We start from the raw sequence: 27,244 nt of genomic DNA on the forward strand, positions 1-27,244 counted from the left end.
ACAGCTGATCAGATAGACCAATCTAACCTGTGGACTTATTAGAGCCTGAAACAATCTAATTAAAAAAGACATCATTTTGCACCGCCGGTCTAAGAAACCTGTTGAATGTGGGCATCAGTGAGGCTTGAGTTTGAGTTTTTTCTTCATGACATTGTATAGGTTTTCTCCGAATCTGCTTTGTTTGCTTTGCGGCAAGTCAAGTGTTTTGTGTAGCCCGGGCCATACAAATGACTGCTTTGCCTCCCACATTTCTTAGCTTTCTTAGACCTTTTCACCCCGAACACTATGGACTCTGTAAGCTCGGCCATCAACGGTGTATTTTGTGGCATTCATGCTGCTAATTTACAACACCGGAGCCTAGAATATTGTGATAATCCGTAAGCCTGAGAGATTTGAGCGGTGAGGGCAGCACCTGGGTCTTTGTCTCTGCGCTTTGCATAAGAGGCGCTGGGCGGGGCCCGGGGAGTGGCCGGTCAGTGGGCCGGTGGTGATATCACCGTCACCGCTGTGGCCGGCCCGATAGGTTATTGATGAGGCCTGTGGGTAAAGTGAGAGGGCGGGTAGAGTGACAGACGTAGCGCTGAGCCGAGGAAGGAGGAGGCGATCTGGTGACAGAGACTCTCGCTGCTCCTCTGGGCTTCTGGCTGAGGCTCCGTCAAGACCGGAGGAGAGCTGCGGGAGAGGACTGTTAGCGCTAAGGTAAGGTGTTAACGGGGGCAAGATAACTTTGTTGGCAGTGATGTCATGTAACCGTTTGTGCTGCAGGTAGCCAGATTATACAGGCGAGTGAGAATTTGTCTTATTACCAGATACTTGAGCTGTAGGAGCTGCAAAACAAGCTGTACGTTGGACGTTGAATGTGTATTGTGCAGGTATTGTCCGTTTTTAGCTGTGGACGTTTCCTTAGCCTTCCTGTCTTTATAAGCAGTCATATAACTTTTCAATGGTTGTTAAGTGATGCAAACATAGCATATATGACCTTTTTATAATTTGAGGCTCATGCTTAAACCACATGCAAAGTTGTTGAACCATGTCAACCCACATCCAAGCAATACAGCCTTTGATTATGCTTTTGAAAACACCAGACTGTAAAAAAAAGGCAACAATGACTTTATGCTGACAGATAGATCTGTTTAATGGGGAGAATTGTTGTGTGTGTGTGTGTGTGTGAGTGTGTGTGTGGGAGGGGGCGGCTGACATGCTTTGTACACTGGCTATTGTTGGCCCACCTCCCAGGAGGATGACAATCAAACCATCTGTAGTGCTCCCCTGCTCACATTACCCTCCCACCTGATGATCGCTCCTTTGACAGCAGACATGAGTCAACAAAACTAAACAGTCCCATAAGAACTCAGAACATGACACCCACAAAGGAGGGGAGGTCAGGGGTTGGCTGTCAATTATTTCCACTTACGCTGACATTATCTTGGACGTCGGACATCTGCTTGACGTCTGAGGCTCCTGTCTGCGTTTCGTGAGAAGTCGCGGGTGGGGTTCAAATGTAAATGACTGCGTTTGCCAAGTTAATGCTGATGCCTAGATTTGACAGGCAAAGTAATTTCACTAAGATGGTCAAGGCATGCATGCAGTCGACAGCTTCTTCTGGTTATTTCTGAGAATAGACCATAGGAACAACCTTCTTCCTTATTCACATTTGCACTATTTTTCTGATACACATTGTTGGAAAAGATCAGTGGCTTGGAAAAGTAAATCAAATGCAAAGATCTTTGAGCTTTGAGTACTGAATGCAAATGCAAATCCTTTAGCATTAGGAAAATCCACTGCATTTGTAATATGTGCACTCTGACTCACATGTGTGCTAACAAGAGTCAGTGACGTCTTTCTAAGGTTTAGGACTTGGATCTCGAGTCTTTTAAGCAGCAGGTGGTCGGCGTAGAGCTCGGAGCGGAAAGTGAGAGTGCTGGACTGGAAGGGCCGAGTTACTGACCTCTGACCCCGCTCTGAGGACAGAAGGGTCTCTCTTACATTGGACCAAAAGCCACACGTGAATGCTTATGTTGTGTGGCCCTGCAGGCTTTACATGCAATATTAATGCTGATGTTTTACTGGAGCTGAATAAAAGCCTAGTTGTTCTATTATTCTATAAAGCTGCTTTGGCTCTGGTCACATGGGAGAGCTGATCTGGAAAGAAAAGCTACTAAAGAAGTACATACACCTATACAGTGAATTCAACCCACAAATGAAGAGTTAATTTGCAAAAAACTGCCAAAAAAAAAAGTTATTTTGTCAACCAAGGACTTACTTGAGCTACTCTCCTTTAAAAAGTATCACAATCTGTTTTAATTTTCTGCTATTCATCTCTTTTTCAAACGGTGTACTGTATATCTTTTTGAAATAAACCCTTTTAATTTGTAAAATATGAATAGTAGATTACTATGCAAAATGTCACAATAACATATTTTGCATAGTGTGGATTATACATTTTCTATTTAACTGTCCATTTCCTGTATTCAAAGGGAATTTACTGTAGTCATAATTTGGAGGGTTTTTTCACCTAAACATTTAAAAATGCTAAAAACAAAAACAAAGTAGATTTCTCTTACAAAACTCATCTGAAGAAAACAAAACAAAACTCTGAAGTTTAATTTCTGATCTGTGAACCAAGTGATCCAAAAACTTTGGCTAGACTATATTTTGAAATACCTGCAGATGGAAGCCAATGAGAAGTCAGAACCGAAGCTGTGTTCCTTTTTAAGTTGTTCTTTGCTACGTTCTTACTCATGTCTTTTTTCTGTCTCTGGAGCAGCTGAGTCCTGGAGAAAACCCTGATAAACTGCGGCGAGTGGACTCCAACAGGAGGTCGAGGAGCTTCAGCAAGCAGCCCAGCACTGGGGATTACTACAAGACGCTGGGCAGCGACACGGCCGAGCCCCGCGGGAGCAGAGGGATGGCGCCCAACGAGGAGGTAAACATGACCGCGCTGTTTATCACATTCAACAACATCAGCTTCCTCTCTAAACTTAAGTAGGACATTCACAGGGATATTTGAAGTCTTTTTCATTCAGGGATGCTGCCTCCATCTTCCGCTATCTATGTTTGTGCCAGTGAACACGTATTACAAAAAACAATTACATTTCCCCTTTGATATCCTCTGCTTGTTATTTAGAAATGCTATGTATGGGAGGGTGTAGGGAGACATTTACAGCCTGACCACAGCAGGGGTTGGGCCTGTCTGTATTCCTCTGCTCTCATCTTGATTATCATAAAGTGAACTGACGGCTTAAAGGATAATTCCGGTGTTTTTTTAAGTTTGTGCCAATCGTCTAGGTCGCCCCTAGATATATCAGGGCTCGTTTTCTTCTCTTCAGAAAAAGCCATTTGCTTCATTGTGCCCGAGTCGAGTGTTTTCATATCAATGTGTGCATCACGTTATGCTCTGCTTCTGACACCCACGGCAAAATTTTTTAATTTGTGCCAGGAAATAATCCCTCAAAACATGTCGGCTTGTAAATTTTACTGTCAGATCCATGTCTTTCTTATTTAGGGTGTCTTTGTTAGCTGGAACAGGAGTTAATTTGACACTGTAAAGTTCGTATTTTAATAATGGCGAAAACATGTAAATGTTAAAAAATCTAATTACATATGGCATGCATTGCAAAGTTCAGCCAGTCTTCCTGCTGTAAAATATACTACTAAAGTATACTACTACTTGTGCTGTTTAGTGTTGAAGTTGGGCATCTCAGTGCCTTATAAGGTAATTTTCAGGGTGAGGTTTGCCCTGGGTATGGTGTGTTGGCATTAGGTTACCGCACATTGCGCTATTTGCCTGTACATTACGCCACTCGGCGAGTTACATAATCTTGTGTCCTCTTGAGCTTTTGTTTGCCACCTGATGCAAACTGCCCCCTCATTTCCATCGCCTCTTGAGTCTCCACCCCACTGTGTAAACTGTCCAAGAACCTGCAATGGAAACAGCTGAGGGCAATGCCAGACAAAAAGTAAAAGCTTAGCAGCAATTGAACAATGAACAGTAGTCCTTTAAAAGGAGAATACCACTGAATGTCAGTATTTACATGTTTTTCCTGTCAGAGGACTTTTTGTATTAGTGAGTGCTCATGACTTCCCCCTATTTAAATAGAGAGAGAGAGAGACTTTGTGAGAGAGTTTGATTTAACGCTCCATAGAGATTTGAATGGGGGAAAAAAAGATGTAAAATGTTCACATCCACATTAAGGGATTTTATGGGGGGATCTGAAAACACTTTGTAGGAGATAAACACACTCTGGTTCATAACATTTCCTTTGATGCACATTTGGGTGTAAAAGCACAAAACGTCTAAAAAAAAAATATGGTTCTTTGGTTCTTTTGGTTGTGGATGGAGCTGTCATAGATTGGTAAATTAATATGTTGGACACTGTGCTTGTGTTTACTGAGGCACTAGTGATTACTTTGGGTGCACTGGCTCAAAAACATACTACAAAAACATCATAAAAATGCAAAAGGAGTCCGCACACCAGCCAGTTAAGGCATCAATTCTCAAAAAAACACTTAAACACTTATTTTCTTTGTCTTCACTTTTAATTTTTGTACCATGTCAGAAGAATCTTTTTTGAGGCTTGATGTCGAAACTGGCAGGTGTGCAGGCTCCTTTTCCCTTTTTGAAGATGTCTTGTAACTTTCATACGCCATAGGAATAACATTGTGAATTCACAAGTGCTTTAAATAGATAATGGAGCCTCTCTTTGAGCTGTCCTTGGTTGCTGTGGATCTTATGTATAACACTAGAAATAGCTTATTTTTCAAGAGACAGTTTGTGTGAGGATGAGATAAAGACTAAATACATTTTATTAAAGAAAATATAATCCTAGAAAATTACATTTTTATTTGGCATGAGCCCAGACAACATCCAAGTCAAGAGGACAATGACTTGTGTCCATGACTTTTTTTGTTCCCCAAGAGTATTTTCTTAAACCACCTGTTTGCTCACACATAGCTGCACACATAATTGAATACACTCTGTGACACTTGGGTCAGTGTCCCTTGAGAGTTGTTCCCATAATCCCCTGGGTATCAGGAGCGGGGGTGCACTGGGCGATACAGGGTATAATCTACATTGAGCCAATTAAGGCCTCAGTGGGGCCCCTCCTGGTCCCACAGGCTCCCTAACAGATGGACCGGCTAATCAACCGGCAGCACGCGCCGGTGCTGCCGAAGACCCCGTCTGGACACCCCACCCCCCACCCCCCCTCACACACACACGCCGCCCTCCCCCAACTCTCTGGGGGGTTAACCAAGGCAAGGGAGCTACAATGACGAGCACGCGTCTAAAGGAGAAAGGAGAGGGCGGGGCAGAGGGGGGGAGGAGTCGGGTTAAATGTCACGGTCCATTAAATCGCTTCCAGCAGAGTTATGGCACGCTTGCAGAGTGTGTCGGACGCGTGTGTGTCGGGGGGCGGGTGGGGGGTGGGGTTAAAGCACTATCGCTTGCAGTGACAGATGGCTCCGTCCCACCAGTTTCCCCTAGAGATCCAGATTAGGACATATTAGCTCCATTATTAGCGATGGGGCATTATGTCTTTATGAGATGATTAAAGGCGGCAGCAAGCAGAGGGAGGACACATCGTTAGAGTGTCAACACACATCTGTCACCCTCAGTACACTGCCAGGAGCTTCAGCTGACATGCCTGTACAGGCAGGGCAGAGGGCTTCCTGACTCCATCAAGTAATGTGACAAAACAGACTTGGAGCCCCTGACTTTTTTAATTGATTATTGTCCATAAAAAGTGAATCATGAATTTTTTTTTATCAAGTTGACTTAAGGGTGGTGACATCTACTTTGTCGCAGCAAATGTGTATTAGTTACGAAATTAATTAATCTGAATTAATTAATATAAATGTATATGATCCTTTTAAGTTCAAGGTCCAAATGTGTGCATTTTCTATGAAAAGGATGATTTAATCAATTGGCTGAAGTGACATAAGTAGCCTAAATTTAAAATTTCAGATGTGTGTCCCCCTCACACCTTTTCTTCATGCAAGATAACTAAATTCCCGTTATCCTTGTTGTGTTTATGTCTTTCACGGATAAGCTGACAAAATAGATTGGTCCTTGGCTTTTTATCGTACTTTCTGGAGGCTTCTATAAGTCTAGGAAAGAGATCTGAATTTGTTTGTGAAAGCTATACAAAAAGTATTGGCTGGAAGTCCATTAATTTCTTTCTATTATTATTTCATTCTTTGAGAGCTGAACACTCAAGACAAGTCATTCAATTTAGGAAATGGCCTATTTGTCAGTGAAGAAAAAAAGGAAGCAGCCTAATTTGGTTACATGTGCCACCTGTCGCAGCCGTATAATTACTGACCAAATATCGGCTAGGAGACAGTAATACAAAAATGTGGTTGCAGGTAGTGTGAATAGACATTTGTGATGGAGGAATCCCTGCAGGAACCATTCATAAATAGAAATACCTTTCCTAATTATCTGTAATGTATATGCAGCATTGACTCATTCTCTTCTCTCTTCCCCTCTAACTTGACCAGGGCTCTGTGTTATTGGAGGAGCCTGCCGATAGCCCCGCCCCCAACCCGGAGAACGGCACCATAGAGGAGCTGGTCCCGCCCCCACCTCCTCCACCTCCGCCCCCTCTCCCCCCCAGCAACCCGACGCCGACACCCCCTCCGCCCCCTCCGTTGCCCCCGGAGACGCCAAGCAGCCAGAATCACTCTGCCGGCAGCGGCGCCACCAACCAGCGACGCCTGTCCTCCTCTTCAGGAAGTTAGTGCACCTTCACTTTACCTTTCTGTGTCTTTTTTCCTCCCTCTTTCCCCTTTCTCAGTCCTCTTTCATTTTCTGTGTCTCTTCCTTTTGTAGCTCTCCTTTATCTGGCACTTATTAGAATTTGGAAAAAGCATAATTTGGACTTGTGGATAAACAAGAAATAGTTTATCCACACTTGCCCAGTAGAATACACTTCACTGTATAATTATTCCTAGAAAGCCGAGTTCCTGGTATGAATGGGAACACTGTAATCTCACTGGGTGAAGATGAGCTGAGTCTGACCCCAGCATCCTAAATAACTGATTATAAATTAATGCCGCGGGGCTACCGTTACCCTGAGAACTGGTTTAGTGTTCAGCCATTTCCTTAAGTGCCCCTCTGCCCCGGCTGCTGCTGCTGCTGCTGCTGTCTGACATTATGGCTTTACAGGCTGTTCTACCTGCAAGGAAAAACTGACTATCTTGTAATGATGTGAGCTGAAACCCGCTTTTTTAAAACAATAAATAGGACTGTCCAGGGTTTCCACAGGCCTTGACAATCCGTGAAAGCTTTTGGATTTGAGAAAAAAAGGCCTCAGCGATGTCTAATGTTGACCAACGCCATGTTTTACCCCAAATAATGCAGATTTTGAGTCTTTGAATTTCTCCAAACAAGGCCTTGAAAATGATTGAAAAGTCCTTTAAGTGATGGAAGAAGCCTGTTTATTGTTTTCTGCCCAAGCCTCGCTTTTAAACGGCTCACAATATTACAGTAATGCTGTTCCATCCATTTACTGTTGTTCATGTCATTGTCAATCCGACACTCAGCTGTCTTCTACTAACACTCTCTAACCCTGCCTGTCTTTCATCTTTTTAAATATATTTATGTTTGCATGTGCCTCCTTTCTCCTGCTCCATCTCTATCTGTTTCTCTTTGTTTTGTTTTTTTTTTGTTTTTTTTGCCTGCCGTGGTTTTTCTTCACTGCTGCTCTGTCAAGGCGGGGGTCTTCTCTCTGTCTCTCAGGCAGAGGGAGGGGTGCTCAGGCAGATCAAGAGTAAGTACAAACCACTAACAAGTCCTCCAACTGATCAGCACAGTCCATCAAACACAACATATGCCATTTGGGGAACGCAATACTTCGGCCCACCACCACTTTGCTCTAACACGTTTTAAAGTGTTTTCATAATCTGTCACATTTTCATATAAATAAATGTCCGTTTTGCCACTCTCTAATGATATAACACAACAGTGATTCAACCTATAGCCGGTTCATGAAAGCTCTAGGTCTGTCCTGGGTTTTGCCCGATGAAGGTCTTATTGACTGAAACGTCGCCATTAAGTATCATGCAAGTGTAGACAGTGTGCAGGATTGTATTTCTTTCTCAGTATCTACCTCTTTGGCTTTTGTCCTGCACACCTGTCACTTTTAGGTGTGCAAAGATTCCCTTTTTTCCTTTAGGTCTTTCCTGTGAAAAATCCTCTGGTGCACAGAAAGTGACGTGTTTTCTTCCTGTTCTCTGGTTTGAGATCAGATTCTAGAATCCACAACATTAACATTTAAAAAAAAAAGTGAATATTATTATACTGACCTTCTTTCTTATAACACACCTCCATTTTGATATCAGGGAAGCAGACCCACATACGACAGCTTCTGAATAATGAAGCAAAGAGAAATGCTAATTCAGGATTTCTTTTTTGGTGAGAAAACTATTACTATTTTCATGCACACAGCATGTAATGCAGTTCATCACATTAAAGTCAAAGGTTTAACTGAAGGTTTAAATTGCAGTCTAATATGGGATCAACTTTGCATCATAGTAGACAGGCAGTTTATTGGGTTATATACATTATCCTTTATAAATCACTAATAAATAACATCAATTTGTAAACTGTCCGTTTGTTCATTTTACTATGCCTGGTTTTACAAACTGTTTATCTTTAAGCTTTCTTCACCCTTCATCCATTTGACTCTGTATTACACTCCACCTGTAGCCTAACAGTAGAATAGTAATAAAACACTTAAGACAGCTAAAGAATAGCGTCTGGCACTAATTTCCTTATTGGTGCTACACTACTAAGCCGGTAATAAACGGGCAGTTAAGTACAATCAAATGAACGTCATAAAATGAACAGCCACCGAAAACAACTGATGGGTCATGATGAATTTACAGCTCAGATCCCTAATGAAAGGACGGCAACACACCAGGTGGTTCATGTACATTTTAGATGGTTACAGTTCTCTATTGATAAACATGGAGGAGGATTAGACTTGTTCTCTATCTGAAGTGCTGTGTGGCAGTCAGTCCCTAACAGCTGCAGTGGCTTGACCGCTCTTACATTTCCAACCTCCAGCTGTAAACCTTTTGTGTTGTGATCCGCATCATGAGGAGCTATTTGTCAAATGTTCTGTACCTGTCACAGCTCCACCCTCCCTCCTGCTCAGTCCACACCCTTAGCCTAAACAGAACTTAAAACACACACACACACACACATGCACAAGCACTCAGAAAGTGTGCACAAATGTCAAGGTGTGTGCAAGCACATACACAGAGACACCAGCTTCAATCTGAGCAGGACTTCCTTCATCCTGCAAACTCATCTAGTTTGGACTATTAGCTGTTCTGCTGCTCTGCAATGAAGATTTGTGAGGGAGAAATGGGCGAAGGTAGGCTGTATGAGTTACATACCATCACCTTAACAAGATATTCATATAAAAATTACAAATAATCTATGATTTTTTTTGTAATATTTTGTGAATGTAGTCAGGGAAATAGTTATGTAGTCAGGGAAAACTAGAGTTCATCTCTTGGAAAGACGTTTTTCTTACCGCTCAGCAGTTTGACACAACTGTTAATGCAGACTTATTGAACAGTAAAATGTGTTAATAGCAGTGTAATTACTGTGTCGTTGTCAGAGGTCAAAGTCCATGTAGGCTGTTTCCTTTCATCTGCAGGCTTTTCAGTGGCTGTAGGTTGAGTGTGTGCACATGTGCGTGCAAGTGCACATTGTCTGGGGAGGGGGGGTCGATCACCAGGCTGCTAGTCTTGCTGACTGAGACTCTCTCTCTCTCTCTCTCTCTCTCTCTCTCTCTCTCTCTCTCTGTCTCTCTCTCTGTCTGTCTCTCTCTCTCTCACTGTCTTTCTCTCTATCTCTCTGTCTTTCTCTCTCTCTCTCTGTCTCTCTCTGTTTCTCTGTCTCTCTCTCTGTTTCTCTGTCTCTCTCTCTCTCTCTCTCTCTCTCTCTCCCCCCTCCCCCGCTCTCTCTCTCTCTCTCTCTCGTGATAATCCAGTGATTGTGAGGTGAGACCTTGGGGGAGGAAACGGAGTGAGCTGAAGTGCTGAAGCTGGGGATGAGTGTACGCATGGCATGTGCGTGTGTGTGTGTGTGTGTGTGTGTGTCAGGTTTGGTGAGGTGGGGATTGGTCCGGGAGAGTAGACGAACAAGCAAGGGATTGGAGGATGAGTGTGTGTGTGTGTGTGTGTGTGTGTGTGTGTGTGGCTGAGCACATCCGTCCGTGCGTGCGTGTGCATGTGTGTGTTAATTCCTGCCCGGCTTGCCAATGTGTCGCTGTCACTTCCAGTTACCGGTGATTCCTTTAGATTTCCCCCAACTGTGATGATGGGTCTTTAATAGAAAGCTGCTCTCTCTTCCCCTGGAAAGAGAGAGCGAGAGGCAGAGAGAGGGAGAGAGAGAGAGAGAGAGAGAGAGAGAGAGAGAGAGAGAGAGAGAGAGGAGGGGTGGCTGGGCAGAGAGGCTTTATGTTCAACCAGACTATTGTGGTTGCCTTACAGCGAACACTTTTGCGGGAGGCTATTTTGCATTCCCCGAATAGAAAATGAGTGATCGCTGAGGGAGTGAGGAAGTTCAGTTCACTGGGAGTTTGACATTCATTCAAACAGGTGAGGCGGCCACTGGCTCTTTGGTTTATTTGGGACTAAAATGTGTGGAACTGGAATGTTGGCAAATAAATGTGTGTAGCTGCTGGAATAGTTTGATACTTTTGTGCATTTTCCTATTAGATTAGAAGTTTTTTGCATAGGTAATACTAAAATAATGGCTTAATTGTCATGGTTGCATATTTTAGTTCTGTCCCTTCGATATTAAAAATCATTGTTGTTTTGGGAAATCTGTTAGCTTTGTAAAGGAACACATTTTGCATTCATATCAGGAAGTAATGTATACAAGATTATGTGCCTTCACACGTTAGCGCTATGTCGACTTTGCTCGATTGCCATTTCTTTTCTTTTCTTTTTTTGTCTATGATTTTGTCTACAAAATGAACACAAAGTGCCTTTGTCATGGCATTACCAAAGAGACCACAGCTTAAATCTGATCTTGAATCTGATTTTGTAGCTTTGTTCAGTATAAGCAGATTAGGGCCCTTAGAAGCTGGATGTATTTTACCCCAAGCCTGCTTTAAAAAGTTTTAAAACTCAGCTGTAGTTTTGTCGTGTCCATTTATCTACACTGACACTTTGGAAGAGATTGTGTGCCTCCTCTCTTTGGGTTCACTGTAGTGAAATAATTTTGGAGTAGTTACTCCCTGTCCTTTCTCATCCCCTTCCAGCACATTGCAACTCTTCATTCATTAGTTCACTAATGGGCTGAATTTTCACCGTCCTATTTGCAATGGTTTTGAAACTGATCCAAGGGTTGGAGGTGGGGAGATGTTTGATGAATCCAAGTGGTATCCAGCAGTTTCAGAGCACCATGCCTTTGTTTTGTGTCAAGTACTTTAATGTGCTAGTTTTGTGTGTTAAACTTGGTTAATGATACAAATTGTTCTTTGATCATTTAGTCAAATCAGTTTCTAAGTTGCAGTGAAAATGTAGGCATGGTGTTTCCATACTTTTTAAAGTATCTGTATATCTTATCGACAGTTTAGACATAAACTCTTTAGATGAGAGTAATACATGCTCTATTTAAAAAATATTGCTTTAGATGCAACTCACTGCTAAAATCGTATGTCCTGTGTAGATTATGCTGACAGTTGAGGGAAAAAACACATTTCAACTGGACTTGGAAAGTGGCCTGGTGGTTAGGAAGACCGTCCGCTAACCTCAAGTTCACAGGTTCAGTCCCAACAGCCGCTTTTGTTCTGTCAAAGTTTCCTTAAGCAAAACACCAAACTCCAACCTGGGAAGCTGCACTCTGACCCGTCTGCTGAAGTGCGTGTGTGTGTAACAGAGTGACAGGTGAAGGAGCAAATTCAAATGGTTGATTGAAGTGTCCTAAAACACCTAAAAAGAAACCTGTCAAGCTAACCCGTGACAGACAGGGACTCGGTACGCCATAATGAAATAGATTTCTCTCCACACTGACCTCACATCACTGCCCTTACATGCTCCAGGTCAGCATTGTTACCTGCCAGGTCGGATGAAATATTAAACACTGAAATGCCACCCAACCCCTCTCTCTCGCTCTCTCTTCTTCTGTGTGTCTCCCTCTCTCTGTCTTCTCTCTCTCTCTCTTTCTCTCTCTCTTTCTTTCTTTCTTTCTTTCTTTGTACCCGGTCTCACTTTTCTGCTCCATCCTTTTGTCCGCAGGCACAAAATCTTTCAACATGATGTCCCCCACTGGCGACAACTCGGAGCTGCTGGCAGAGATCAAAGCGGGGAAAAGCCTGAAGCCCACGCCTCACAGTAAAGGCTACACCACCGTCTACTCCAGCAGCGGACCCAACAATGTAGGTCCACCTAGGTCCCTCTGCCGCTGCTGTCCATGCATTTACATTACAGTCATTAACAGCCACGACAATGTAGTTGTCTTTTGTAGATAAGCAGTAGTCAGTCATTCTGTTGGCTTGGCGGCTTTAATGTCACTCTGACTCCATTTTAAATCAAGTGCCAGTCACCCTGAACACATGTTGACCTAAACGAATTTGGTAGAGAGGATACAAGCAAGATGGAGGTTGCTCCACTAAGCCATTGAAGGGGATCCCTGCCTGTCCTCTACTTGGTGATGTTAGTTAGTTAGTGAAACCCTCTGCAATGCTTCCTTCATGATCCCGCTTAGAAATCGGTGTTTGAATATGATGCAAAGAATGCAAAATAATTCATGAATGCTGTCAGGGTTCCTACACAAGTCTGGAAATGTATGGAAAAATTGCTGGTTTTCATAAGTTTGGAAATTGCACATGTTTGGAGAAGTATGGAAAAAATATTGTACTGTCTTTCATCTACACATTTTCTGTGGTTATATAGCACTGTCATCTCATATATTCTGATATCTGTCTCTGAGAAGAATAAGGAGTTAGTAGGGGCAAGACGACTGTCTACATAAATCATGCTGAACACCAAAATTTTCAAATCAAATCAAGAAAATAAGGTCTGGGAGAAGTATGTGATTTTGAAATTGAAACTGAGCCCTATGCTGTTCAGTCCACCCTCACACAAACACCCTCACACAAACACAGTTGGCTCTAGTTTGTTAGGTAATTATTAATTAGTTAATAATAAATTACTCGGTTTACTGGCCTGAAAAAAAAAAAACCATAGTCATCATTTGAGGTCACAGTTAACCAGTCTGTGTTTATTTGTCCATGTTGGGGGGATTGGGAGTCGGCATGCAGTTGTTTTGGGGGGTTGCATGCCACAAAGAGTCAATTCTCTGGAGTAGTAGAGTTTCAAATTCCAAATCCCCATCCAAAATATGTGTATGCATTGTGTAGAGAATTCATAGTAGTACACTACACATAATCTTGCATTTGAAGCCAATTTCATATGGAAAATACTAGAATAGAGCCAGGATGCAAACCTCAAGCTTAAGGTAGACTGTGCTTTAATAACATCCCTATTCTATTATGAAATAAACTGCTCACATAGGATTGCAAATATTTGGACCAAAAATGCCCTTCTTGGTTCCATTTAGAAACAACAGGCCTCAGATCAATTCAGCCTCTAACTTTAATACTCTCTGTTCATATTGTCTTGTAAGAGTTCATCAGTCAATTCCTCTTGGAAAGCTGATGGCTTTGGGAACCAAATAGTTGTCAGTTGTTGGATCAGCAGAGAAACGTATTTGCATTTGCTCATGAAAACCACACTGGTTTGACTATTACCATTGCTCTGACACGTAATACCCTATTGCATTATTCCTGATAAACAGTGTGAACTTCTACAGTGTTGCCATTGGTTCTTTAAGGCCAACAAGGAACTGGGATTTCATGACCTCATTCACTTGACACACATGACAATGTCACCATTTAGACTGAATGAGTCAGATGAGTCAACATGCCATGTCGACTTGAGGTGTTACTCAATGCCAACTCTGACATAAGCTTGAATTCAGTGAGTGTGACTAGAGGAAAAGAACCGACTGGAGTCATTATTGTTATTCCTTGTCGGCCGTAGCATAACACAGTCTACACAAAACTGCATACAGTAATAATCTATTTACATGAGTTGTGATGGATCTAAAGGTGTTGTCCTCCCAAAGATGGAAAAAACATGAATTTCCCACTTAGAATGACCACTTTAGAGTACAATTTCTTGCAATTCCTTGAATGAATAAAACAGAAAGTAGCCATTCCAGCCAGCTTTTTGATGTCAGTGTGCTTCTAGAAGGATGTGAAAACAACTAGGAGCATAACTTCAGCATGATAATTTCCCCATTAGATATTTCACCTAGGCCAAATCCATATTCAATTCAATCAATTTGGGTCCAGTGATTGAAAAGCGTTTTACGAATTCAGCATGATGCAGCCAGTAAGGCATTATAACTCTTCTTAAAACAAGACATATTGACACAAAACATGGCTGAGATTGATGCTTTATCTTGAAAAGTTGGCTGGGGTGTCAAGTTTGTTTGTTTTTGCGTTTTTTTTAATCTGGAAGAAAGCTTGTATTTTTCCACCCAATTTGATATGTTAGGCATTAAGGTGCAGATTCATTAGGTTTCTCACAGGCAAGCACTCCCACACACACGCACTCTCTTTGATAGGATTTTCTTTGTAATTAAAGTAAATTTCTAAATCTAAACACAGCATACAGACACCAGTTTGGGCCACATTTCCCCAACCTGGCCTGTTATTTCAATGTGTAGTTCTAAGGATATGGTCAGGTCTTTGGGTTTGATACACAGTTTCTCAAGAGTCCACCACATATCAATCTTCTCCCATCCCTCCACGTGTTTCTTTCCCTCCAGGACACCGCCCCGTCTCCACCAGAGACCCGCACTTCCAGCCCGCCGGCCAAGCCCCCCTCCCCGCCGCCCTCCAACACCTGTGTCGCCTCGCCGCCCGTCACCCCCAGTCCCAGCCCCAGCCCTACCGGCTCCGGCTCTGCCAGGATCCTGTCGTCCTCCACGAGCTACGAGCAGCTGCCCTCCAACTCCGTCATCAATGGGAACGGCGGCACGGCGGGGGCGGGGCGGAAGACGAGCCTGGCGGACGTGGAGGCGCTGGTGCCCACTCACGACGAACAGGGCAAAGCCATCCCCGAGTGGAAGAGGCAGGTGATGGTGCGGAAGCTTCAGGTCAAGATGCAGGAGGAGGAGGAGCACAAGCGCAAGGTAGGTGTGGTGTTGGCAAGGCTGTGGGAAGGTTGAGAAGTTTTTGGTGTGTTTCGGCGATCCCTCTTGTGCTCCTGTAAATTTCAGTTGCTCTGTAACCTCAGTGAAATACGGTTTCACTTTCAAATGATTTACAGGACAAAGGGGATGGCTGACGCTTGCATTTGAGTGTGGATTTTTGTGATTTTGAAATGCAGTAGTGTGTATGTATTTTGAGTATTAATGCATGTCCAAAGTTTTGCTGTTGCTTTTGGCTTATCACCTATCACAGAAGTAGGATTAGTAGTTCACAAGGTCACTTCATGCTTTACTGACATTATAGCTAAAGTGGATATAGACTGTCAAAATATTTGCCCTAGATTTTAGCTTTCATCGTCAATATATTGTTTCTGTGTTGTCACACTAGCCTCAGTGAGAGATTGAATCACTGTTGGAAACTTTTTGCAGTTGCATTACCATCACCTGCCTGATGCTGATATTGGTATAAAAACAACAGATCAAATGCAGTGGTGTCTGAAGTGATTCAAGGGGTTTTCAGTCAGTCCCTTGAAGTTTTTGTGTGAACAGGCTTTGTATCTAAACTCCATGATTTGGCTTTAGAATAGACAATGTATCTACCTCGGTTTCTCTTCTGAGGGATAGTTGCGGTGTGTGTAGTAATATTATGTGTATTTAGTCAGATTATGACTTGATAATTCTGGCTGCAGCAATCTGAATAGAAAAACCTCTTAAATTATTATTCTAGTGTAATACAAGGACTCAATGCACTCGGCCACTGATTCATGAATTATTGATATCAAGGGTTGCGATTCTATTCTCTTAAACAATGGTCGTTCAAGCAGGTAGAGAGCTCTCGCTAGTTTCCTGTAGTGATGTTGACGTGTAGCTTTGTGTTTTCGGTTGAGATACAGAAGCGTCATTATCAGAATGTCTGACTGGCTTTCAGGTATAAAAGGTAGTTTGTGTTTTCAAGCGTGTAAATTCAACATAAATTAGTTGAGTGCTATATTTCCTCCTGTAATCAATAGGCTATCACACAGTGTTACTTTTTAGTAATCACATATGAAACTGAAATGGATCTAGCTGGCTCTAAATGTAGACATTCATGTGCTCGCATTTTTTATGCATGTTTTTTTTTTTTTCATTTTGATAGCCTTTGTAATAACTAGAGACCTTTTGGAGTGCAGTGAATTGGATACTTGGCTACAATGCCCATCACAGCATTAACACACTTGACTAATGGATTCACAGTGTGAGCTGGTGTTTGGTGATGGGAGTTTTGCGGTTCCAAGTTGTTACATGCTGATTCAGTGGTGTGATGCCGGGCCCATTCACACTACAGGTCAACCAATAATAATAAAAATACTAACAAAAATGATTAAAAAAAAATAATAATAGTGATAATAATAACTATATTGGTATACCACTTTCCTTTCTAAAATTACAAAATGCTGCAAATAAAATGTGCACGCAATGTCGATAAAACCCAAATAGAAAATTTCTTTCCAACCACTTCTGATCTGTTAAACTAACTTAGAAAATAAAATATGATTTATCAAAATGGGAGAGGGAAATTGTGGAGAAGGATAAAACGTGGTAATGGATTTGCAGTGTCAAGTGCCTACAATGTAAGAATGTAGACATACTGTAAACCTGTAACACATTGATCGGTCTGCTTATTAATATCAATATGATTAATATACGATTTCCACGCTACTTTCAAAAAGGACAAAGCTTTCTTTGTCTTCTTTGACTTAAAACCAATGTAGGGGGTTTGATGCTTGTAATGAGGCAGTGCCATTGCACCACTAAATCCATGTAAATCCTGTGTGTCGAGGAGGATTTGCACTGAAGCGTGTGTGTTCACACCAGGAACTCCAAGCTGAAGGAATCCCCCCTTCCTTCCCTTTTCTCTTGTCCTTTGGTCTCCCTTGATCTCTGATTTAGTTTGCGGCAAGTGGCCACTACCAGCCTCAGGAATGGCACTACTCCCATGTCCACAATGCCATTTTGGGCCCATTCGGGGAACTGATGACAGAGGCCGACCTCATCCGCATTGAGAAGCAAATTGAGAACCTGCAGGTCATGCACAAGGTGTCTGAGATTGAGAAGGAGCTGGAGGCACTGGAACGAGAGCTTCACCAACTCTTACCAGTTTCTGCTGCCCTCAACCAAGAGTACTTCTCTGTCAATCCAAAGCAAGTACATGGCCAAGCTGAGGATCTGCCAGCCTGGTGCAGCAAGATTTCCACCCTGCTCAAGAGTATGGCCATTATTCTTGCCACCCTGGGGGGCAAACAGATAGACATCATGGAAATTATATCACCTGGATATTCTCAGGAAGAGGCAAAGAACATGAAGTCAGGTCAGTCAGCAGGTTCAGTTGCCACTGGATTTATCGGGCGGTCTCAGTCCTTCTCAACAAGGGAAGATGTGGAGCAGGAGATCAAGCAGTGTGGAGTTTCAGTGAAGAACCTCAAAGCTAACTATGAAATCCAGAATCAGACACAGTTTGCAGATAACGGAGGAAACAGGGTGTACAAACGCAAGAGGTCGCTCCCTGTGGTAAGTGAGTCCGGCTATCATCCTGAGACGATTCCCGAGGATAATGTCCCTTGTCCCCCTGCTGAGGTCCTCCAGTCCCAAACCAATGGACATTTGCCTCCAGTGGAGGAATCAATCTCACCACTTGTTGAGGAGCCTATAATCACGCCATCTCATGCTCCTCTGACATATGCGCCCTCCGAGGTAATGGTCCAGACTAACATGGAACAGTTCAACCAGGTTGTGTCTGCAGACCCCATTCTAAATAATGATCAACTGACCAGAACCTTGGAGGTACAGACAGATCTAAGCTACGTCCAGGAATGCATTGAAATGAGGAAGGAGAGAATTGTCTTCCTGTTTCTTGAACATTGGCGGAAGTACACCCTCTCCGAGTCTTACCGGCCTAAATATACTGGCAGGAGAGGAAATTATCTAGACGTAGGGTTGGACGATTACAACCAATTTAGCGCGCAGATGGATGGGGAGATGCAGAGTGAGGACGACAAACTCATCCTTTTCATGAAGTCAAAGCAGGTCGTAGGGAATCTGATTGGCCACTGGAGGACAATCATGAGCCAAGTGCCCACGCGCCAGATCCGCAGGCTCAGCCGTGCCCAGATGATCTACTGGCCGGAGCACTTCTTGCCACACATCAACGGGTCACCTGTCAGCTATGAGAGCCTAACCCTCGACCTATTCATGCTGGGATACTTCCAGCTACTGGAAATGAACATGTCTCGCAGCGAACGCAAGTTCCGCCACCTCTTGTGCTATGAGATGTTTGACCGCCTCGGCAGCCATAAATGGGAGGTCATTCGGCAGTTCCACAAAGAAGTCATGGAGGAGATTGAGAGAGGGAAGAGAGACTGGGCGGATGGCTTTGAAGACATAAAGCTCAAGTATTTTGGGGACTCGGGTGATGGGGGAGGCATGATGACTGCATCTCTACACTCCATGTCTCCTGACACATCCGTTACGCCAGTGCAGGAACCACCGCCTCCACCACCCTCGCATCCTCCACCTCCTCCACCACCTGCTCATCCTGCACCACCTCCACCACCTGCACAGTCTGCTCCGCCTGCACCACCTTCTCAACCTGCCCCACCAGCCCCACCTTCATCACAATCAAATGGTTCCCCATCATTGCCACCTGCTGCTACCCAGGATGGTGTGCCTGACACCCTGAAGGACACATTGGGGGATAATGCGCCGGGGGATGGAAAAGCCACTGACCATATGTCATCAAATGAACCTGTGGTTTCTAATGGCACAGTGCAGGACAATATGCAGAACTCAATGGCCGAAACTGCAAAAGTTGAGGCACTGCAGGACACAAAAAAAGATATTCCACCTGTTACTGTTCGGATCATAGAGGAACCTCATGTTGATAAACCCCCACCTAGGGAAGAGCCCAATGAAGACTCTATTAAAGTGATCTATGAGCTGAAAGAGTTCAGCAATGAGGAGATCATCAGATACATTGACCGAAGCTTTGCTTTCTGGAAGGAAAAGGAAGCTGAGCTTTTTGATATCTGACAACTCTGTGGACTACCAGTGTGAAAGACTAAATGTAATTCACTCGGATAGAGCAGAGAGGAAATCCATGAAGGGCAGGGTCAAGGAAACTGACCTCCACAGTGGGGTTATGCTGAGAGAGAAAGCTAATCTGGTGCGTTAGCTTGTAGGCCTCATGTAACTTAAGGGACTTAACTACAGTAAAGCAAAGGGCATCGACTTAGCTGTGCTGTCAGTTGTTTACCGTTTGCATATGCCTAAGTGGATGAAAAGGCAATCTCTGATGTCAAAAGACATGGGAAATTGCTACAAGCATTGAATTTTGAATTGCTTATGGACCAAGAGCTTTATGAATCTTATTTGATTGATTGCCATGGTACTTTGCTTTTAAGAGAATAACTTTTTCAAGGAAACGATTTGCCATAAAAAGTGATGCAGTGTGTTTGTTGTTGAAAACTTTGAATGTAATGAAGATGGAGATAACTTTGGTTAACTTTGCGTTTGCGTTGAATACTTCAAATTACACTCAATGTTGAGATAGCCTCAATGATTCAATATTTATCTCGGAAAGGCAAGGCATTGACTATTGAATTCCAAAGACAGATTATCTAATCAGATGGTGACTTGAAATAAATTAATGATGGCTTAATAAAACTTAACCTTTTCTTCTTGATACCCAGTGGGGGCAGAAACAGGTATTACTTTAAGTGCTGTTTGCTGCCGGAGCTTAAAGGCAAAGAAAGTAGGTCTTCAGTGTTGGGTTCGCAAAAGTTTAAGGTTACTCAATGGCTCACATGCTGACTTTGTTCTCAAGCCTGTGGCCTTATGATTATGTAAATACAATGTATGCCTTTCAGTATAGATTACAAAGATTATTGTAAACATGTTATTTAGAAACAGCTAGGCATTTGTTACTAAATGGTTTTTCATGAGTAATTGATCATTTGAAATTTGACATAAGTAAATTTGGGTTAGCAAATTGAAGCGTTTATCTGACCAGACTGGCATCAAAATGAATACTCAGATCAAGAGTTGATAACTGTCCCGTTAAGTTTTAATTTTTTTTTTTTATGTTACTCTGTTTATAATTTGACATAGATGTTTTTGGAGATAATTGATCAAATTTTCCATATTTGAATTTGTGTTCCTTTATGTCTTGGTTTCTAAAATGCTTGCTAGAAATAAAGTTTGTTGACATTTTTGTGATTATATGAGTTATATGAGTTCAGTAATTCTGTGCTGCAGAAATTCTACATTAACTGTAACGGGGAGGAGTTGCTCTTTTAGCGCTTTACTGAAACACATGGCTAACTCGACACTGCAATAATCCGGACAGCAGTCAGAACTAAATAATGGATACTGTACTGCATTAAAACACTTATAAACCAATGCAGAAGCCAACGTGAAACATTCAGCCCTTGAATGTGTAATCCTCGCTGTGAAGACCCACAGTATTCTTATAGTGTCTCTTCTCCAGCCTCAAGATTACCTTTGAATAACCCTCTTAGCACCGCCCGCTGTCATGCTATCCATGGCTTACAGGAGCCATAAGGAGGTTACAGTGACTCTTGATCAACTCTCAGCCCAACAGGGAGGCAGTCGGCATAGAGGTCGATATATATAGATTTGTATACAGGTTAGAATCAACTATTAACAGCAAGAGAGTGTGCAGTGTAGTCACTAATACCTAGAGGTGGAAAGAAACTAAGAAGGCTACATTTACTCAAGTACTGTACTTAAGTACAATTTTGAGGTACTGGAACTTAACTAGTATTTCCATTTTATGAGACTTTATACTTTTACTCCACTACATTTCAGAGGGAAATATTGTCCTTTTTACCCCACTACATTTATCGGATGGCTGTAGTTACTAGTTACTTTGCAGAATAAGGTTTTACATGCAAAACATACGATGCAGGACAACGCAGGTTTGATTCCCAACCCTTTCAGTTTGCATGTCCTTTCCATGTTTGTGTAGGTTTCCTCCTGCACTTAGGTTTCCTCCCATATTCTAAAGACATGCCAGTCAGGTGGATTGGAGACTCTTAAAATGAATAATATGAATATTAGCCCTGTGATGGACTGGTAAACTGTCCAGGAGTCTCGCTGCCTTGCACCTAATGCATGCTGGGATAGGTTCCAGCTCCCTGCGACTCTTAAAAGTGAATGAATGAATACTCCTGTATAGCTCAAATGGGAAGTGCATGACAGTAACACTGCCACAGTTTGGGGTTCAGTCTGCACAGGGGCCACCGATGATAACAGTGTTTCACTGACAGTAATGTAAGTTGCTTTAGATAGAAGCATTTACCACATGGCCTATACTACCTTGGCCATTTGTTGGTTTGATTCCACTCTTGATTGGTTCTACATCTTTTTCCTCATTATGCCATATTGGCAAGTTCTTATTTGCTTTTACAGCTGGTGATGAATTAATAGTTGGGCTAAAAAATGGACTTCTCTATTAGATGACTTCTTTCTATCAATGAAACTGTGTCCCTGCACTGTGACCCCTGTAATGAAATGCATTCATGTAAGACTGTTCCAGATTTGCGAAGAAACAACTTCCTAATCACACTGTAATAAGCTGATTAAATGCTCCAAATTCAATAATTCCCAATTACTTGATCTTTGAAAAAAGCGCCCCACCAATGCATAGTTGACCAATTACAACTGATTTTATGTAGCCTTGAAGGGATAGCTTGTCATTTTGAATTTAAGTCAGTTGTTTATTTCTTTTTGACCAGACGTTTTCTTACAATATGAGAGAAGACACTACTACTTCTATTAACTATAACATGAGACATTGATGAGGCATTGTTACCAATCCTAATTGGAATCGATGGGTACTTAGCCTGGTATCCAGGCCCTATGAATCGCAGTTTTCACCACCTTTCGAATTTGCATGCTGATTCATAAGGAATTATGAATCGCCATGCAAATTCGAAGAGTGCTGAAAACTGCGATTCATAGGGGCTGGATACCAGGCTAATGGCTACGGCTATCTGCAAGCTAACAAGCTACAAGCACCCATTGGTTTGATTGAGGTATGCTAACACTGCTAACAAGCTGTATTTAGGGTAGATGAAAGACAAATGCAGAAACATTTTTTTCCCACAATGTGACAAATGTATATGGTGAAGAAAAATAATTACGTGCCTGGCTGAAATTGACTACATTTCACATGATTACAATTTCAAATGTCAAGGTATTTCTTTCAAAGTCTAGTCCTGTGTAACGGTCTTTGATTGTTTATGTGTCGTGGGTTTAAGGTAATCTTTGCACAACCGTGTGTGTGTGTGTGTGCCAGGTGCGTCGGAGGAGGAGGAGGACAAAGTAGAAATCTGTAGACTCCCACACACTGTCTTCACTTATAAGAATTTTATTAAATGACACAATGTTTTTCGGTCAAGTGACCTTCGTCAGGTATCTCTTATTAGGTTATGTGTCGTGGGTCCCATGATGTGTACCATTTTAGAACAAACACAAGGAAAGCTCTGGCTTCTGCCCAGATGTCATGTAACTGATGGATAAACAGGGAAAAGTGAAGCAGTCCTATTCCAAAGCAACACAGTTCACATCTGACCATATAAATGAATGAACAAACTTTTGGCTCGCTCGCCATAGCAAATCTATCAGTTGATATTTGTTTTGATATTTTTTTTTTTTCGTGTTGTGTAATTCCCAAGGGAATCATTAAAAATTGATTGTGTAGATAATCTTACCTGGATACTGTTTGCCAGGGCAAGTGAAATGCCTCAGTAAGAGGAATGCAAAAGGGTAATGTATCTAGTCAGCTGAAGATGAGAAATCCAAGATGGCTGCCCCCTCTCTCTCTCTCTCTCTCTCTCTCTCTCTCTCTCTCTCCCCCTCTCCCCCTGCTCCACCTCCGATTACAGCCTGAAAGAGAGAAAAGGATCCAGTTACCATGTGTGTGAGTTGTCTGGGATACGTCCAGTAGGACTGCAGCCTGTCCATGTGAAAGGCATTATGTCATTTTAAAGAAACAGGAGAACACTGTCTGTTGTGAGCTGTGTTTGCTGTTTTAAGTGCATATTTCAGCATACACAGTACTGTAAATGCAGGGTTTGGTCTTTAGTCTTCCACTAATGTCAGCTGTCTAAAAATGACATTTGAGTATGTGTATGAACGTATTCACCTACATACGCTATGCTAATATTTCATTCTAGTTCATTCTTCTCCATGCAGATTATTCTCTGCTCTCTCCAATGGGTTTACTTTGTGACACTGCAGGCATGAAAAGCCTCAATACAATACTCAATACAATACTTTTGAATGTGGTTCCCTAAGTCTTTAACATAAAAAGAAAAAAAAAGAAAAAAAAATTAACTATAAGGCCCATTTAGAAATCCTTTCCATCTATTTGGGTGTAGTAATTTTTTGAGAAACCAGTCCAGAGATTCCAAGGCCTGCTTGTGTGTGTTGTTTCTATGCACTCGTAGCAGTTGGGTGTTATTTTCGTGATATCATCAACTGCATTTGTTATCAGTGTTATTAATCCTTTCCAGGAAGTCAAACTTGTAGTTGACTACATTTACAATTTTTTTTGCATTTAGCTGATGCTCTTCTCCAGAGAGAAGGGTTCATGTTACAACAGGACACATGACAGTTGATGGACACACATTGGTTGTTGTAGGGATTGAACCTGTGACCTTTCCATCTCAGTTAGCCCACCCTGCTACCCCACAACTATACAGACCAGTGAATTGAGAGATTAAGGTTAAGGTTTACTTTTATTGTCTCCCTTAGGAGAAATTTGTCTTGATCAGAGAGACACTGCTGCACAGTAACAGACATCTCACAATTCATACTTACACAGAGCCACATAAACGTACAAAACATACAAAACATAAAAGAAATCACATAAAACACAAGCATACTCATGTCATTTTATGTGCTTGAATCTGGTTCCTTAAATCCTTAACAAAAAATGAATAAAAAATTAGAACTAATAAGCCCTTTTATATTGATGGGATTGATATGGATTGAACCTGTGAACTTTCTGTTACAGGATGGTGACAGTCTCTCTAACTATTTGCCCACTCTGCTGCCCTGCAGCTATAAAGACAGAGGCAAATGTGTTTGACAAACAGAAGAGATTAACAGAGCTGGACACTAGCCGGTGATTTAGATCTGGAAATAATTTGAATTTGAAATGGTGAAAGAACCTTAATAGGTTTTTTTCTTCCGTGTTTTATGCCTGTATCAGAAATAAATTAAAAAAATAATAATAATTTGAGAGAGAACTTAAATTTCATTTCAAATTTGAGGCTGAGGTCATTCCAAGTGAAATGGGAGGTTTGGTATTAGCATAATGATCCTTTACTGACTGTTATCGGCTCCTGTCCCTCTCTAAACCCCCCTGCCCCGCCCCGTCCTGCCCCTCTCCCCCTCTGCAGGCCGAGGAGGAGGCGGCCCGCCTGGCGTCCATGCCGGCCTGGAGGAGAGACATCATGAAGAAGAAAATGCACGAGGAGAAGTGAGTGATCAAAGCTGTGTTCCTCTGCACGTCTGTCTCTTCCTCCTCTCTCAGTTTGTCACTGTTTATTGCATGCTGTGTCAACACTGCATATTGTGTCCATTCTGTCCCTGTATGTCTGTCTGTTTGTGTTTTAGCTGTCTGTCCACCAAGATATCCTTGCAGCCACTCAAAGCCGTGAAAGGGGGCGAGGCACAAAAAATAATCAGTGACCTTACTGCAACTAGCCTGAAGGGGCACTGTGAAGCTTTGGCTTATTATATAATTGCCTATAACTCCACTTAAATTTACATCAAGTCATGGATCTAACAAGGTGCTGGAAACAGAGATCTTGGTCCATGCTGACAGCGGCACACAGCTCCTGCAGATTTTTTTGGCTGCACATTCATGTTGCAAATATCTCGTTCCCTCGTTACCTGATGCCAAAGGTTGAGATCTGGGATGTTCCTGGAACCGTCTGGAGATGATGCATGCCTCGTAACATGGCACATTATCCTGCTCTAAGTATCCATTTGCAAAAAGGACTAGACTGTGAAGGGATGCACCTGGTCAGCAAAAATGTGTATTTCATTTCATTTATTCATTTATTTGACAGGGACAGTGCACATTAGAAGAGGAAATGTGTTAGCCAGATGCTAACATTTGTCTCTAGTCCCCGAACAAGTAAAAGCTATAAATACATATTAGAGACTATAAAACATAGGATAGTGCAGAGCAAGAGAGACACACAGAGAGTATGATTCAACAACACAAAAAGCACAATTGCAAAGCGTTATAGATACACAGGAAAAGTATTGCTAAAAACATCAAAGCAACACATAACACTGTTCAGTGCAGGCAAGGAACTGTCTGCAAAGGTATTTTGAAATCTGGTACAGATGCTCTAGGGCTAAGTGTTAGTCAAAATCAGAAGTTTGGTTGTGATTGGTACATGTGGGATCGGCCTATTAGATAATGGCCTGTAACTCAAGTTGGTATTTTAAGATGTGAGGAGTCAGGTGTTGGTGGGCAGACCGGATGTCGAGTTCCTCTGAACTTCTTGTTGTTTCTTATCATCTGTAAAACCCTGAAAAGGAAAGCTGTTTATAATCTGTTTTAACCTTCTGCTCTGTCTTTCAGTCTACTTTCACACGTCTGCTGTCTTCATGTATTGTTTTGTTTTGAAACATGTTTCTTGATCTTCGTCTGCTCACATGATTTTTAATTTCATATTATTTATATACTGTATATGATGTATTATTATTTATTATTATTATTATTATTATTATTATTAGCAGTAGTAGTAGTAGTATTGTTGTTATTATTGTTATTACCATTATTATTATTTTATTTATTTATAGTAAGATGGTTAGATGTAATGGATTCTGTTATAATTTCTCTGAATTGTGTTAACTTGTGGACTATTGCTGTCATTACTACATTTCTTGCTGTGCTTGCCTTAACCTGGTCGGGCAGGGAACTCAAAAGGTAAGAGCATATTTACATTTACACCATAATGCTTCCATAGCATAGAGCTTCCATTCAGAATGTCTCAAATGGTGGGAAGATTTTAACTTTAATCATTTGACAAGGCAGACTGTGAAGCTGAGATCAAGGCTTCCACCTAGTGGCCAGAAACTGTCACATATCTTCCATGGGGATAAAGCATTGCAGTTGAATTACAGATGGCTGTGAAGATAAATTAAAATTGTTACGATACTTTATCATAGCTTATGAGAATCAAACTAAAATACTAACTGATATCGTTGTGTCACTGTATCTGTATAGTAACTAATTGTCAGCTTGTGTTGATTATTTTGTGCACAGGTAAACCAGTTAGTAGTGTTACTTATTCTGATGATTATCCTATTAGAAGGCCCATTTCCTATCATGAAAACCTTGTGTAACCTTTTTGTACAATACTATTTTCTGTTTTTTTTGTCCCTCGTCCGTCCTTTCTCACGGATGCATGCAGAAAAGAAGAGCAGCAGGCGAAGCAGGCCAAGGAGATCGAGGAGAAGACGGAGCAGGAGCGACTACGGACCCTGGGCTACGACGAGACCAAGCTGGCCCCCTGGCAGCGGCAGATCATCCTGAAGAAAGGGGATATAGCCAAACAGTGAGCCCGGCCGCTCCCCCCCCCCTTCGTCTGCTCCCCACCCCACCCCCCTACACACACACACACACACACCCCACGGCCTTCATCGAACGCCTCCCCCCTCCCCGGTCTTCCCCTGTATTACACACTGGAGCATGGGGAAGCGCCTCTCTCCTCTGAACCCTGTCTCACTCTTTGGCCTCCAGAAACACAGGACCAAGCTTCGGTTGCCACTGTCCGCTCAGGCTGTGAAGCTCAGCCTGAAAACACAGTGCTGCGACCCTCTGCCTCCCACTGACCGTCTCATGGACACACTGTTGGTCTTTTAGCATCAACATTAACAGTGTCGGATTCACAGGACTACATTAGCAAGCTG

At 42.3% G+C, this 27,244-nt stretch overlaps 1 protein-coding gene across 1 annotated transcript in view; it reads left to right on the forward strand.

The window, feature by feature from the left end:
• The window catches only part of espn (espin), a 48,807-nt gene extending 21,828 nt beyond the window's left edge, over positions 1-26,979 (forward strand). Inside the window, 7 exon segments of the mRNA XM_071543250.1 lie at positions 2,768-2,926; positions 6,502-6,736; positions 12,265-12,404; positions 14,864-15,229; positions 24,712-24,791; positions 26,247-26,258; positions 26,746-26,979. Coding sequence (XP_071399351.1) covers positions 2,768-2,926; positions 6,502-6,736; positions 12,265-12,404; positions 14,864-15,229; positions 24,712-24,791; positions 26,247-26,258; positions 26,746-26,893 — 1,140 coding nt within the window. The 3' untranslated portion in view covers positions 26,894-26,979.
• Positions 26,980-27,244: the final 265 nt, after the last annotated feature.

This window comes from Centroberyx affinis, unplaced genomic scaffold, assembly GCF_046629955.1.
Source record: "Centroberyx affinis isolate AG114_WGS23_722 - 3 ecotype Tasmania unplaced genomic scaffold, CSIRO-AGI_Caff_v1 ptg004275l_1, whole genome shotgun sequence".
NCBI lineage: Eukaryota > Metazoa > Chordata > Actinopteri > Beryciformes > Berycidae > Centroberyx > Centroberyx affinis.